This window comes from Notolepis coatsorum, assembly GCF_963971535.1.
Source record: "Notolepis coatsorum genome assembly, chromosome: 13".
Lineage (NCBI taxonomy): Eukaryota > Metazoa > Chordata > Actinopteri > Aulopiformes > Paralepididae > Notolepis > Notolepis coatsorum.
In genome coordinates this window covers 18,025,384-18,042,310 of record NC_140177.1, presented here as the reverse complement: position 1 = coordinate 18,042,310, position 16,927 = coordinate 18,025,384, and the positions used below count along the sequence as shown (strand labels likewise).

Sequence of the window (16,927 nt, the reverse complement as noted above, 5' to 3'; positions counted from 1 at the left end):
GGCCACATTTCTGGGGAACTTGAGCACTATGGATGAAGTAGATTCAAGTTGAGATTGAAAAAGATAGAATAGAATAGACTTTATTGTCATTATACAATGTCATATAACGGGATTAGGGACTTAAAGTGCTGGTTCACACAAGTAATCAATAAGAAACATAATATCACAATACTATAAAAAAATATTTTTTAAATAAACAATGTCACAATACACAATACAATACAGAATATACAACAGTACAACAATCACAGTGTCAGACAGTAGTGGTGGTCTATATATTGCACAGTCTGGGAGGAGGGGGAGAGGGGGTGGTACTGTTAGTGCATGTCAGAGTTCAAGGTGGTGATGTCTCTGGGGAAAAAACTCTCTGAATCTATTGGTTCTGGCTCTGGTGCAGCTGTAACGCCTGCCCGGTGGTAACAGGTTGAACAGGTGGAAGCAGGGAGTCCTTTATGAGGGAGGGGAGGGGGCAGCCGACTTTCTAAAAAAGATGAGAGTGGATGGAGGATGTAAGGGAAGTAATTAAAGAGGTAAACTGTCCTCAAATGTTGATTTTCTTGAGCAGGATGGATATGAACAACTTGAGTTGTGCTTCAGGAAGGGAACTTTTTTGTAGCAGATTTTATTTGTCAAGTTTGGGAGAGAAGGCAGAATACTTTGTTTGAGACCGAGCTGTAATCTGCATTCAATCCGGATGTAGATAATGAAATGTAATTTGTCATGTAATAATGGATCAGCTGAGTAACAATGTTCATCAAAGTGTTTAGTGCTACAGTGTATGTTAGTATATTAGGACAAGTGCATGGCAGTAAGGTTAGTTAGGGTTATTATTATTATTATTATTATTATTATTATTATTATTATTATTATTATTATTATTATTATTATTATTATTATTATTATTATTATTATTATTATTATTATTATTATTATTATTATTATTATTATTATTAGATATTGATTGAATAAGTGTGTCTTTAGTCGACGGCGAAAGATTGGACGGGTTTCGGCTGTCCTAACTGTGGTGGGAAGTTCGTTTGGTGTCTTATAAACCAATGAGGGTTGGGCACTTTGTGAGCATGACACAAACATTTTAATTAATCAATCATGGTTGATGGTTGGTGAGCAGCGGAAAACCCATCACGTTCTTCCTCATTTTTGTTTCACATTTACTTAGAAAGCAATTCCAATATTGCATCGATGATTTCAGATTCTATTTGGCCTCATGCTCACTCTGAACCGTAATCAGTGTCACTTCATTATTCAGTATGAAAGTGCTTCCAGTCTTGACAATTTCAGGTGTATACCTTTGGTTTTATTCAACAGTAGATTCCACTAAGCAGTTTTTGGCTCATTAGTATGTGATTCACATGCACTAACATTCACCAGAAAGCAGGAAAGGAAGTCTTTGTAACTAACATTTTCCTAGTGGGGGACCCCTCAGACCCCTCAGACCCTTCAGACCCTTCAGACCCCTCAGACCCCTCAGACCCTTCAGACCCCTCAGACCACTCAGACCCTTCAGACCCTTCTGACCCCTCAGACCCCTCAGACCCTTCAGACCCCTCAGACCCCTCAGACCCCCAGAGTCTACAATCAAACTAAAATGTTACCAGACCGTCCAATGGATAATAAGATAAGATATTCCTTTATTGATCCCCTTGGAGAAATTCTGGCATCATAGAAGCATGGGGGAGGGGGAAGCAGAAGTACAGGTATTGGCAGCCTGTATATTTTCCCCAACGGAGTTTCACTTCCGCGTTCGGTTTGCGCCATCTGATTGGCCACTGACGTTTTTCTCAGCGCCAATCGCGTTACTCCTAACAATCGCGCCTAACTTCGAAGTTGGTTAAGGTTAGGGTTAAGGTTAGGGTTAGGGTTAGGGTTAGTTAGTTAAGGTTAGGGTTAAGGTTAGGGTTAGGGTTAGGGTTAGGGTTAGGGTAACAGCCTGCTGGCGCGATTGTTAGGAGTAACGCGATTTGCACTGGAAAAAACGTCAGTGGCCAATCAGATTGCGCAAACCGAACGCGGAAGTGAAACTCTGTTGGGGAAAATATACACGCGTATGGCCTGGGTAATAGAAGAAAGAATTAGATTGAATAGAATTAGATCTGAATATAAAAATTAGAAACATAAATGGAGCCGGTGTTATTATTATGGCCAACAGACCTGATAGGTAGACCTAATGGATGCTAATTGGCCCGGTTAAAGTTCCAACCGGAGAAAGCACCAACCAGGGCAGCAAGATCGGACAAAATGAAAACTATAATTAAGAAGTAAGCGGCAGCTAGTAGCAGCTAGTGCAGAAAATGTGTAACTTGTCACTCACAAGTGACAAGATGATAAGTAATTTTTATACCAAAATTATTTGATTGCACATTTTGATCACATGTCATTTCTTTCCACATTTATCATTGCCAAACAGAGTTACAATATGAAAAGAAACATACAACTTCTAAATGACTGAAGGTGATGCAAGATACATAAGAAACAAAGAAAATCACATAAAATCATTGAAATCATTGACAAGCACTGTGTATTTACAAATAACAAATAGAAAAATAATCACAGAGGTTATAATTATCAAAGAAGGTGAGATGATACTGTAGCATGTACAATAGTGGTGTATATACCGTATATAACATATATATTTAAATGTACTGCATATATATATATATATATATATATATATATATATATATATATATATATATATATATATATATATATATATATATATATATATATATATATATATATATATATATTTATTCTTACCATAGGCCTATATATATCCACATCTGTCTGTACATACATGTATATAATAATTTTTACATGTAGATACTATTATATATGTACATATCCCTTACCTACTCTTACTAGTTACGCTGCTGGCCAGTATGACTAACTAACTACCATAGTGTCTTAGTGTAGTGTCTACACCTGTATCACTGTACATATTAACACTTACAACTCTGTACATACATCTGATTAGCATTAATACTCAGTAGTACTAATTGATATATTTTATACCCAGTTGAATCACCTGTACCTTGGATAGTACTATTGCACTTTACTGTTACATTGCCAAACCTCTTTTCGTCATTAGATTAGATTCGATTAGATTGTACTTTATTGTCATTATATTTGGATACAACGATTGCAAGTCATACTGTACTTGTGCTGTATGATGACAATACATTTGAATAAAATCCAATCTAATGATTGTCTTTTGATTTTAGAGGACACATACCATTTGAGTAGAGGGTTAAATTGTCAGAACAACTCACAGTAAAATACATAAAGACTCTCAAAATACGGTTCAAACACCACATTATACAGGCATGCAGAGAAGACGGATAATTTCGTCCTGAATGTTACAGGAAGTCCTTCATAGCAACAGCTATCAGACTGTACAACGCCTCACTGTGCCTCGCTGCCTCACTGAGCACAGAGTAACAGTAACAGTTTTTCCTGGTGTTGCTATATTGATAGCAACAGCAGAAGATCTATGCTATTTCACACATTTTCTAAGTGAAAGGTTTATGATTTTGTATGGTGGTAAGTTGGTGTAGGTAACCTTAACCCTTTCACTACCACACTACAGAAGGTTGACCGTCTATAGTGTTATGGAATGAACTACCCACCCCAGTTAGGACAGCCGAAACCCGTCCAATCTTTCGCCGTCAACTAAAGACGCACTTCTTCAACCATTATCTAAAAAAAAAGAAAAAAAAAATCTAACCCTAACTAACCTTACTATCATGCACTTGTCCTAATACACTTACCTACACTGTAGCACTCAACACTTTGATGAACTTTGTTACTCAGCTGATAGAGTTGTGCCCTTCCTGATGACTTGTCGTACAGAACTTGTAAGTCGCTTTGGATAAAAGCGTTAGCTAAATGACTAAATGTAAATGTAAATGTAACAGCGTAAATCCCTATATATCCCTGTATATATTGCTGTACATTCCTGTACATTTGACTGTACATTTTTACTGTATATTACTGTATATTTTGGACTGTATATTTGAGAACGTATACACATTTTAGAATGTATATCTCTGACTGTGTAGTACTCTTATTCTTATTCTTATTTTTTACTATACCTGAATGTTCATTGTGAGCAATCTGTGGTGCTGAATTTCCCTCTGGATCAATAAAGTATTTCTATTCTATTCTATTCCTTTTCAAACCTCGTTCTCGACCGATACTCAGAACGCTTCCTCTGAGACTTCCTCTGATCCGACCTACAGGGAGAGCTCCTCACCGCTGGTGAGGGAAGTGACCGTGAGGCGGCTGCTCCTGCTGCGGAGGTCGTGCCTCGAGTCGCCGCCCACGGCCTTCAGTGTTCTCCTCAGGTGGCTCTTGAACTTCACCCCCGCGAACACGTAGAGCATGGGATTGAGGCAACAGTGGGAGTAGGCGACGAGCCGACTGACGTAGAAGGCATAGTCCAGTGGTTTGCTGTGGTTCTCGCACTCCTCCGCCAGCTCCGACGAGGTGGCGACGGTCGGCTCGCGGAGGTCCAAGGACCTCAGGAAGATCACCAGGTTGTACGGCGCCCAGCCCACGAGGAACACCACCACCAGGACGAAGATGATCTTGAACGTCTTTGGCCGTCTTCTCTGGGCGGAGGGGCGCAGCAGCCGCCACAGTATCTGACCATAGCAAAAGCCGAATACCAGGAAGGTCACTATGAAAAGGATGTTTTGCTGGTAAATCCCCCACCGCTTCCAGTTGGAATCTTCATAGTCGCAGTACCTTTGGTCCAGGACTTTGCTGAAGACGAGGGCCGGCGTGGCCGCCAGGGCGCTGACGGCCCAGAGGACCACGGACACCAGGATGCCGTGGAACCTTCCGCCGGACACGATGCCAGAGAGCGGACGCATGACGGCCACACAGCGGTGCACGGTCATCATGATCAGCAGGACGCCACTGCTGTAGAAGCCCACGTAGAAGACGAAGCTGACGGCTTGGCAGGCCGGCTCCCCCAGAGTCCAGCCGCGCGCGTGGTAGTCGGCCCAGAAGGGCAGACCCAGGGTGAAGACGAGGTCCGATACCGCCAGGTTCATGATGAAGGTGTTGGTGAGGGATTTGAGGTTCTCGTACCGGGCCAGCATCACCAGGACCAGGGCGTTGCCGAGCAGGCTGAGCACCGTCACGACCGAGAAGAACACAGGGTGGAAGACGGCGCCGAAGCGGTTCACATCGGTCTTGTTGCACAGTTCGTCTCTGTAGTCGCCTGAAGAATCATAGTTGTAGTAATCGCCAGCCGAGTCGTTGTTTGTTGTTGCCAGGGCATCATCACTCGCAGCCATGTTCCGGTTCGGGTGAAAAGCTGAGTGGAACAAAACGCTATTCTTAATGGAATCGGAGAGCAGGGAAACAACATTTACTGTCTCACGGACAACATGCTATTGCTATAGCAAACTCAGTTAAAGGTGCTATTTTAAAGTGGTATTTTATTGTTAGATTAATAGCTCTAGATTCTGACAGCCAACATGGGTCTCTCAGTCCCTCCTCTCTGCAGTAAACAGAACATAAATGTTCTGGTATCCCTTCTCACTTTATCCAATCAGGAGCGAGAACTCTACACCACAAAAACTATCCAAAAATTATCTGCCAGCACAGTAAGCAAATCTGGCTTGGCAAGATTTCTTGAAATAAGTACAAAATATCTAGGGTTCTCTCTCCTGATTGGATAAAGTGGGAACGGGATACCAGAACATTTATTTTCTGTTTAATGCAGAGCGGAGGGACTGGGAGACCCATGTTACTGACCAGACACTCTATATCAGTGATGGCTGTTGGAGTGTAGAGCTATTTAACACTTATTTATATTAAAAAAAACTAAAACTAAAAACAAAACACTTACAGCTCCTTGAACTGAAAAGTATGTCACAGAAGTGCAATGAAATTACAATAGAAATCCCAAACCTTACCTCAACTGGTCTCCCTTTTCCCCTGCGATGTCAATCAAATCATGTAGCGTCGAGCAGAATGCTGTAGTACGGAGAGAGCTGTAGTGCACAGAGAGCTGTAATACACAGAGAGCTGTAATACACAGAGAGTTGTAGTATGCAGAGAGCTGTAGTACGCAGAGAGCTGTAGTAGGCAGATAGCTGTAGTACGCAGAGAGCTGTAGTGTACAGAGAGATCTGTATTACGCAGATAGCTGTATAGTATGCAGAGAGCTGTAGTACGCAGAGAGCTGTAGTACGCAGAGAGCTGTAGTACGCAGAGAGCTGTAGTACGCAGAGAGCTGTAGTACGCAGGGAGCTGTAGTACGCAGAGAGCTGTAGTACGCAGAGAGCTGTAGTGTACAGAGAGCTCTGTAGTACGCAGAGAGCTGTAGTGTACAGAGAGCTCTGTAATACACAGAGAGCTGTAGTACGCAGAGAGCTGTAGTGTACAGAGAGCTCTGTAGTACGCAGAGAGCTGTAGTACGCAGAGCCGGAGACACAAAGCACGATCCTTTTAACCTGAAGTCAGTGCAAACTGTGTGGACCCACGCTGACCACAAAGGTGAACTAGCTGTCATCATCCTTCCTTATTACAAGTTCTGATCAAATGGTGAAGATATTTTACATTCTATAGCTATGTTTTATTCTTTTACTAACTAAACCCATTTCTATGTATAATCTGTAGGCCAATGAGATATATTTTTCACCACGTTGATGCTATTAGAAATTCAGCTACTGGTTTTCTTTATTATATTGCATGATATATGACCTCTTCACCAAGGCTTTTCCCCATCAGTTAGTTTAGATTAGGTCCATTATCCCTTACCTGCCCTCATCCCCCTTTTTCCCCCCTACTTCCCTAGCCCTATTTTTTGTCCTGATTGTGAAGCGACCTTGGGTTCTATGAAAGGCGCTATAGACATTTGATCTATTATTATTATTATTATTATTATTATTATTATTATTATTATTATTATTATTATTATTATTATTATTATTATTATTATTATTATTATTATTATTATTATTATTATTATTATTATTATTATTATTATTATTATTATTATTATTATTATTATTATTATTATTATTATTATAATAATATGAAGGACATATAAGAGGCAGATTCAGAGGCATGACATGTAATTCAGTACAGGTTGGATGTTGTGGATAACATAGTGTGGATGTGTTACATGCACTGTGCAGACACACACCTTTTAAACATGTGCAAAGTTAGTCGACAACACTAAAAGGTAGACTATAGGCTGTATAAACTTGTGTTCACTATTTAGCCACACAAAGCAAGCAGCAAGCAATCATTGGTTTGTGAATAACAAACTCTTTTTTAGAATGTCTCCAGATGTTCCTTTTTTCTCTCTCTTATTGATTTATTTAATCAAGGTTGTTATTAGTTTATTATAATGTTGCAACAACAAAATAACAAGAACAATAAGAACTACAACATTAACGATAATAATAATAATAATAATAATAATAATAATAATAATAATAATAATAATAATAATAATAATAATAATAATAATAATAATAATAATGATATCCCAAAATGTGAGAATAACAACACTTTTGTGACGGATATCACAGGCGCATCACATCCTACAGCACGCTTGTCGGTGGTTTATTTACCTAGTGTTCCTCAACCAAACGTTACAAGTTGGAACTCTTACAGTAACGTTAGCCGCGTGTGGCTATTTAACCAACGGATTGTCAATCACCGACAGAGCCCGCCCCTCAGAGTAGCATGTGTGCTGTTGGTGCTGCATTTCAAAGTGGACTGTCGGGGAAATAAATGACCCATCAAGTACGTCAACGTTTTTGTGTAATACATTTAATGTGGTGGTTTTATTCGATGATACTCTTAATAATAATAATACTACAAATAATACTAAATAATCGCTTTTATTAAACGTGACCGACGCTCGGGAAAACGAGAGGTTGGGAACAGGTGCATCATGCTCCACACTATTTCCCTATTCGCACAAATCACTGTTTTAATTGTCCAATTGCTTTGTGCAGAACATTTAAAGTCACAGTTGAAGATGAGTACACTTGTCTATTTTATTCGTGACAGATGTCAACAAATAATATAGGCTACGTCAGTGGGAATTCCCCAGCCAGGCGCGACGTTAGGCAACAATCGAGTAGCATCATGTTACTGTGTTGCTGCTGCTCCAGCCGCCTGGGGGGTGATTCCAGTTCCAGTCTACATACTAATGTTCTATCATGGGAGCATAATATTTACACAAACTGTCATGCGTGGCTTCTGTATTAGGAACATGCTTAGAACGATTGCATGAGGCGTAACTCTTTTTGTATCACAAACAGTACTGTATTTGCAAATCTGGTATGTCATAAATGTATAGATGTAACACAGTACTGTCTATCTGTATGTCATGTATGTCATATGTCCTGATGAATTGAAAATGGGGGACCCTGATGTAAACAAGATGAAAGTCTTTCTCTGGTCTGCATCCCCTTAACAATAACAATTGTGTGTATTGAGCTGTACTGTATTGTACCCATTCTGCAATCTGTTAATACAGTTTTCAATCAATCAATCAGTCTATTGACAAAGGGAATGGTATAATCCAAACAATGTAAACACTCTTATCTGTGGCAAACCTTTGTTTTAATTATGGGTTACATTACAGGTGGGTCAGGAGTGAAATGAGGACACAAGAGAACTCGCGCAAAGCCATATAATTGGTTCAACCATTGATTTCTGTCTGTGTGTGTGTGTGTGTGTGTGTGTAATCTGCAGTAAAACAATCTGGTTTGGCAAGCTTTCTTGAATTAAGTACAAATATCTAGGGTTCTCTCTCCTGGTTGGATAACGTGGGAAGGGATACCATAAAATTGTATTTCTGTTTACTGCAGAGTGGAGGGACTGAGAGACCCATGTTACTGACCAGACACTCTGTATCAGTGATGGTGTCAGAATGACATACAACACAAATACAAATAAATACCACTTACAGCACCTTTAACTTAACAGTTATTCCAATTAAGTATTTAATTGAAAAGATGTAGGCTGTCAGATTTGAAAGTAAGTTCCTCAACGCAGTCCAGGAATACAGTTGAGAACCTTCGAATAATTCCAATGTTCCAAAAATATATTTTTAAATAAAAATAAAACATGTTGTACTCCATTCCAACCAACAGGACTTGGGATCTCCGACCCCGCTGACCCCTGACCCCCCCCCCCCCCCCCCCACCACCATGGCCTCCCCAACAGTTGGGGAGAATCAACTGCAGAGGATTATCAGAGACCTGCATGGTAATGGAGCTGTTGATTATTACTGTTACTAGTAATTGACCCAACGTGTGGATGTAATAGTTTGTGTGGCTGTATTATACAGCCTTTGTCCACGTGTGTGTCAGTATTTAGACATGCACCCATATTGATACAGAGTGTCAGATATCCAGGGCCAATACTAGGCTACAAAACAACAGGGTAATACCTGATAATAAGATCTGATCCAAAGTCTGTGTTTTTCCACACAAAGACGGATGTTAGATCTTTCTATTGGAGGAAAATGTATCCTCTAATCATCTAATCCAAGTCTACTCAAGAGTCTAGCCATCATGGTCATCAAACAACAGGAGCGTGTAATCAAATGGCAGGTGATTATCATTCATTGAGAACCTCAGATGAATCAGAGGAATTCAGAGGAACAATGTTTTCCAAACATTATTATCTAAAGATGGCAGGTTAGTGTTGTGTTCACTCATAGTTAAAGACAGTCAAGGTTGAGTACTTTATTATCTAAAGATGGCAGGTTAGTGTTGTGTTCACTCATAGTTAAAGACAGTCAAGGTTGAGTACTTTATCATCTAAAGATGGCAGGTTAGTGTTGTGTGTTCACTCATAGTTAAAGACAGTCAAGGTTGAGTACTTTATCTAAAGATGGCAGGTTAGTGTTGTGTTCATTCATAGTTAAAGACAGTAGAGGCTGAGTACTTTCTGGTGATATATCACATTCACACTCCCAAGTGACTTGGATTGATTTTTACAACTGCACATGAGCTGTCCAAAAAAAACGTCAACACATTATATGGTTCTTCAGTGCAGGGGTTAAATTGACAACTGGCCAATGAGTTATGACATTGCGCCATTGATTGGCAAAACCTGTGATGAGAATACTCTGAGCGCTGTTCAGTAAAAGTATTTATGGATCATATTGGTACTCGGCATCAGCTAATACTTTCTACACTCATAAACCTCCATAACCATCCATTACCCTCCATAACCCTCATAAGAACAGAGAGACTACGGCTCAGCTTCTTCCCCCAGGCGATCAGAACATTGATGAGCACACACATGAGCAAGCACACACATGCATTCGCTCACACACAATCGGTCACTTTAAACTAAATGGAAAGGACACTTTAAAGGAACGAGGAAAATAAAGGTCACATTAAGGAAAGAACTGATGAGGTTCTTCAACTTGTATAGTTTAGATATAGCAAGTATAGCATAAGGATATAGACTAAAAACTGTATATTGTATAGTAGTGCACTCTACATAGGACCCAGTGCCTTAAATCCGTAGGACTTTAGCATGTCTATTTTATCATGTCTATTTTATCATGCCTATTTTATGTCTATTTCATTACCTGTTTATTATGTCTACTTTATTATTTAGTATTATTGCACAATAAATGCGGGCATAGCCACCCACATTTCACTGTATGCCCTGGTATGTATGTGACAAATAAACCTCTTGAATCTCGAATAACCACACATTACCATCCATAACCACCCATTGCCATCCATAACTATCCATTATCATCCATAACCACCCATTACCATCCATAACTATCCATTATCATCCATAACCATCCATTACCACCCATTACCATCAATTACCAACCATTACCAGCCATTACCATCCATAACCATGTTTCCCTTATGCTGCTGTTTAGATGCGGTGTCAGAGCTGAGTAAGGAACACAGAGAGTGTGGGGAGCCCATAACAGACGACAGCTCCAACCTGCACAAGTTCTCCTACAAACTAGAGTATCTTCTACAGGTATGATACCTTAGCAAGCCCTGACACTGGGAAAACATGTGTGAATCATTGGGGAGGTTTGGTTTGAGAATAGAGTGAGCAGCTGAATTGACCTATATCAAAGCCTGCCCTCTTTTTTGATCCTCCAATTACAATGGTTGAGGAAGTTGTGATTGGAGGATTGAGAAAATAGGGCAGGATTTTGAAATAGGTAAATTAATTAGATTAGATTGGATTCAAATGTATTGTCATTATACAGTAAAGTACAGTACAACGGAAATATATTTGGCATCCAACCAGAGTGCAAATGTAACAGTAAAGTGCAATAGTAATATACAATGTACATGTGATTAAACTGGATATAATAATAATAATAATAAAATGGTAATAATAATCATTTGATTTGTATAGCGCTTCTCAGGAACCCGAAGTCGTTGAAAAGAGTACTACTGAGTATAGTGATAATCAGATGTATGTATAGAGTTGTAGTATTAATATGTACAGTGATACAGGTATAAAGACAGTAGTAGGTAGTAAGTCATACTGGGCAGCAGCGTAACTATTAAGAGTAGGTAAGGCATATGTACAGATAGATATTAGTATCTACAGATATGTAAAAAGGATTATATGCAGGTATGTACAGACGGATATATATACGGTAAGAATACATATTTTTTTATATTTACCAAAAGGTTTAACCGCACATAGAAAACAGAATCGGCAGGTGTTGTTTTTATTCAGACGATCACTGACCTCCTGGGGTGCATTATGAATCATGCTTAGGGTGACACTCCGCCTGTAACAGGCTTATCTGATGTGTCCTGATGTGTCCTGAAGAGCCTCTAATGGGGCCACAGCGGTGAACTGTACGGGGACGCCAGAGACCTGAAGCCCCATTGACTTCCTCTGGCAGCGCCGACAATGCTAATGCTTTTTATTATTTAGCTCATGTTTTTATATTCGGATACAATTGTATTGCCTATATATGTATGTCTTTCTACTATCACCCTGCCCAAACCTGTACCTCCCCTCCCCCCTCCCTGTGCTGCTACGACGCCTGAATCTCCCCCAAGGAGATCAATCAAATGATATCTTATCTTATCTCAAAAACCAATAGTTTAGTTTAGTATACTCAGTTTATTTGAGGGACAGTGCATATTAATCAACAGTTTATATATTTATAAATTAATACAAATAAAAACTGTAAATATGCCAACATTAGCAGGGTTGCTAGTTTTCAGGTGTAGTCCCTGGGCTAGATGTTTAACACTATGGCGACCGGCGGGGCTCTGCGATTTAGGCCTCAGAGGACAGCGGATTGTAAACAAACCGATGTACTTTCTAAGAGCTTTATATATCATTTATAGTATTGCTATCTGTCCATTCTCATTGTCACTTGAGTGCATAAACCGTGCCTTCATAATGGCTTAAAGAAAATAAAAATCCATCGGTTGGTTGTCATTTTATAGCGTCGTGAATATAAGGTATATCGCGCTTTTAGTCTAGGCTTTTCTGCAGGAGGCTGCAAAATAGGCTAAACGTTGGCGCCGTTATATCAAACGCCATTTCTGCTGTATATATACGAATGAAATAAAACAAACTGCGTAGCATCCGGGCTATTACAGAGCATCTATGGATGAAATGGGGGCGGCGGGGAACGCAGATTACTATTATTGATTAGCAATACAGTGTGCGTTCAATATAGCATTTTCATTGACCGATCACGTTACGTTATAAAACAATGTCCAATCCAGCTGTAATTTGGGGTAATATTATCCTACCGTCAGGCCATGTGATCGCCGGCAGCATTTCCTCACCAGTCATCGGATTCTGGTAGATCGATATGCACATTGGCTAATCATAAATCCCATTATTCCACGCTGAAAAAAACACTCTGCAAGCTGATCCAAGATGGAGGATGTTCGGCTGGGATCAAGGATCTATGATCCGCCCACAGAACTGTACTTGCATTTTATTTTAAATCCACATAATGATACTGCAGTGGAGCGATGGCGCCCCTAAGCGGGTCTGGCCGGTACTGCATGTTTCGAAAATCAAATATGTGAAAAGATGCTGGTAGTGGATCGGGTACCTAAGAAGCGTTATAAATATGGAATAAAACAATAACAACTCGTCATGTATATACTCGTGGCTCTGGTCCACAACACTCTTTTTCGAAACATGTATATACTCGTTCTCGGACGCCATAGTGTTAAGCCAGAAAAGAAACAGAAAAAAATGGGAAAAAATAGAAGGATATTAAAGCTAATATAAAAACAGTTTAAAACATATTCTGTACATTCACTCTCTAGGCATTTTGTGCATCTATATTTTTTTTTTATAAAATAGAATACAGTGTACAGGGACAAATCAAAGCTATACATGTATACACACCGTATAGGCAGGCACACATATGGCAGGCACACATATGGCAGGCACACATATGGCAGGCACACATATGGCAGGCACACATATGGCAGGCACACGTATGGCAGGCACACATATGGCAGGCACACATATGGCAGGCACACGTATGGCAGGCACACATATGGCAGGCACACATATGGCTGGCAGGCACACGTATGGCAGGCACACATATGGCAGGCACACATATGGCAGGCACACATATGGCAGGCACACATATGGCAGGCACACATATGGCAGGCACACATATGGCAGGCACACATATGGCAGGCACACGTATGGCAGGCACACATATGGCAGGCACACATATGGCAGGCACACGTATGGCAGGCACACATATGGCAGGCACACATATGGCTGGCAGGCACACGTATGGCAGGCACACATATGGCAGGCACACATATGGCAGGCACACATATGGCAGGCACACGTATGGCAGGCACACATATGGCAGGCACACGTATGGCAGGCACACATATGGCAGGCACACGTATGGCAGGCACACATATGGCAGGCACACATATGGCAGGCACACATATGGCAGGCACACATATGGCAGGCACACGTATGGCAGGCACACATCTGGCAGGCACACGTATGGCAGGCACACATATGGCAGGCACACCGCGAGTGCTTTGAGGATGGACTTTGAGTTTGTGACAAGTTCAGACAGGCTTCTTAAAATGGGTAAAGCAGGGTTTTCCAGCTAGAAAAAAATGTACGCCGGTCCTCGTGTCCGGGAAGATCTCCAACGTCCCGGACAAATAGGAGAAATTCCGGTCAAATATTATCTGTGTTTGTTTATTGAGCTTATTGCAATGACGTTATACTTGATGCTTAACACTTTGACTGCCGGGAACCGTCTTTAGACGTCTTTGCTGGCCATGCTAAAGTTGCCGGAGGACGCGTTACGTCGTCCTTATATCAATATTTCAAAAATCTGCGATCGGATTCATATGTCCCCTCCGCTGGCCTGAGATCCACCAGCAGGACCCACTGAGCTCTCTGGCGGTTCAGGAGCGCCATCTGGTGGCCGATCGGCGCAATCGCCAAACAGGATGTTGCATAGAGGTTGTCCTAGACGTCCGTAGTACTTCCGGGCGCTCGCTATAGGTCATGGGACTCTGGCTCGTCACGCTACACAGTGATCGATTGGCAATAACTCGATAAACAACATGATTTGGACGTATATACCATTATACAAGCTGGAGATGGACCGGGTAAAAATATATCCCATAATGATAAGATTTCTACTCTACGATGATCGCCCAACGGCGCGCGGAGACTGGGGTGAGTTTCAGCGTGTAACGTTACCGTCTTCGATACTAACTGCTATTATCAACATTTGACCCACATTAGATGATTGGTATAACGCTGCCCACGGAATTATAAACGCCCCCTCGCCCATCCGGTCAACATCAGATGACGTGTAGTAACTTCTAGAAGTACGTCTAGTTGGAATTTTTTATATCGCGCTGATTGCCATCAAACTGTATTTCATCATCAATATAATGCATTTGGGGCTATATATCACGTTCTGGAGAAAGCTGCAGAAAGAGATGAAAACATACTTATACATTAGACCATACTTTACTATGAATATGTGAATGAAAAAGTTTAACGTTGCTACACAATGAACAATACATATAGGACTTTGAATGGGCCCTAATAATGGCAATGTAGCAATAGAATTTAAAAAGTTATAGCCCTGCAAAGAAGGGGACTTTCTCCATAGACAAATAGCGCTGGCAATCTATGGTATATCATGAATTTAACCTTAGGCAGCCAAAGTGTTAATGCTCAGCCGCCAATCAAAAGAGTCGGTTACCATTTTTTATTTTTATTTTTTTATCTTTTCCCCCCTCCATTTTCCTCCGATTTTCTCCCATCCCAATGTTAGTCGTTATGCCAATTCCCAATCCCCTTCCTGGTCGCTCCGCACTTACCCCCCAGGCCTAACAAAATTAATAGTTGGTTTCAGGTTGCCGACCGACCCTGCCGATTTAGGTGCGACCCAATATATTTTATGAGTTTTTAGAAAAAATTATAAAAAAAAAAAAAAATCTGTTTTTTTTTTTTTTTTTAATAATAAAGTTTCATAGAAATCTTAGTCAAACATTTAGTATTATGGATATTAAACATGCTGGCAGAGTACATGCATCCATGTTGTTGTGAACATTTTAATTAAATAAAGAAATTCCCTATCCATAGTCGCCGTGGGAAAGAATAAAATAAAAAAATAAAATAAAATAAATTCCCTACCTACCCATGGCCAAACTGACAACCAACCTGAAACCAACTATTAATTTTGTTAGGCCCCACAGTCGGTCTGGGAGAGTGGAGGCTATCACGTGCTTCCTCCGACACACGTCCAGCCAATCAACCGCTTCTTTTCACCTGGCAGCGCGGATTCTCATTGAGAGGGCGTAGCGTGTGGAAGGATCACACTATCCCACTCAAGTCCTATCCGCGCTTAGCAGGCGCCCCGACCGAACTGTAGGAGTCGCTGTTTACAACGACCCGGACCCACCCCGCCAGCTTCTCCCACCCTCTAATACTGCCAATTGTATTAGTGTGAACGGCCAGCCAAGCTGGTGACAACCCCGGAGCTGTGAGCTGGATTCGAACAGGCGAATCTAGCCGCTCTGGGGTTTGGTGACGAACGCAATCTCCGTTACGCCACCTGACCGCCCTCACAGTTACCATTTGTAATAATTAACCTCACAGTACCTCCACTCTGTCTGCACTGCAGCGCCTCTCTCTCTCTCCACTCATGGAATTGCAGACTTGTTGTTTTGGTGCAGCCAGGTTGTCTCGAGGTCATATTGATAGCTTATGAACGTTATGTGAAGTGGGTGATATGTTGTTAGCACAGTTTGGAAATGAAACAAACATGAAGCATTGTTTTTATCTTTTTAGATGAGATAATCCAATCCAATCCACTTTATTTATAAAGCACATTTAAAAACAACAAAGTTGACCAAAGTGCTGTACAAGTCCCACAACATAAGATAAAAACATAAAAAAAGATAAAAGCACACAATAAAAAAAACAATGTCACATAAAAAAGGCAGGTCTCTCAAAAAAAACTGTTTAAAAACCAAAAGCCAGAGCAAATAAATGTGTTTTGAGGCGTGACTTAAACACCTGCAGAGTGGGGGCCTGCTTAACATGCAGTGGCAGCTCATTCCAGAGCTTTGGGGCTGCCACAGCGAAATCACGGTCCCCCCTAAGCTTCAGCCTGGACTTGGGAACAGCCAAGAGGACCTGAGGGCCCTTGGAGGAACATAAGGTTCCATCAGGTCCGAGAGGTAGCCCAGTGCCAAGCCGTTAAAAAATTTAAAAGCAAACAGTAAAACCTTAAAATCAATCCTAAAATGCACAGGAAGCCAGTGGAGGGCAGCCAGCACAGGGGAAATGTGCTCCCGCTTACATGTTCCCGTTAGCAGATGGGCAGCGGCATTCTGAACTAGCTGCAAAACGAGAGAGGAAGGCCTGACTG

The 16,927-nt window shown here is 41.0% G+C and overlaps 2 protein-coding genes across 2 annotated transcripts in view; one reads left to right on the top strand and one right to left on the bottom strand.

Annotated features, from left to right (window-relative positions):
- Window positions 1–4,253: 4,253 nt before the first annotated feature.
- On the bottom strand, window positions 4,254–6,046 carry xcr1b.1 (chemokine (C motif) receptor 1b, duplicate 1; the record flags this gene model as incomplete). Its single annotated transcript, XM_084327966.1, has 2 exons — window positions 5,949–6,046; window positions 4,254–5,344 (listed from the first exon to the last, which is right to left on the bottom strand). Exon 2 carries the CDS (start codon window positions 5,322–5,324, stop codon window positions 4,254–4,256), a length of 1,071 nt encoding a protein of 356 aa, XP_084184092.1. The 5' UTR covers window positions 5,325–5,344; window positions 5,949–6,046.
- Window positions 6,047–9,209: 3,163 nt separating this feature from the next.
- Window positions 9,210–16,927, top strand: part of fyco1b (FYVE and coiled-coil domain autophagy adaptor 1b) — a gene marked incomplete at its 5' end in the record, with an annotated part of 81,113 nt that continues 73,395 nt past the window's right edge. The window contains 2 exons of the mRNA XM_084327962.1: window positions 9,210–9,267; window positions 10,916–11,022. Of these exons, the coding sequence (XP_084184088.1) occupies window positions 9,210–9,267; window positions 10,916–11,022 (165 nt within the window). The remainder of the gene's footprint in view (window positions 9,268–10,915; window positions 11,023–16,927) is intronic.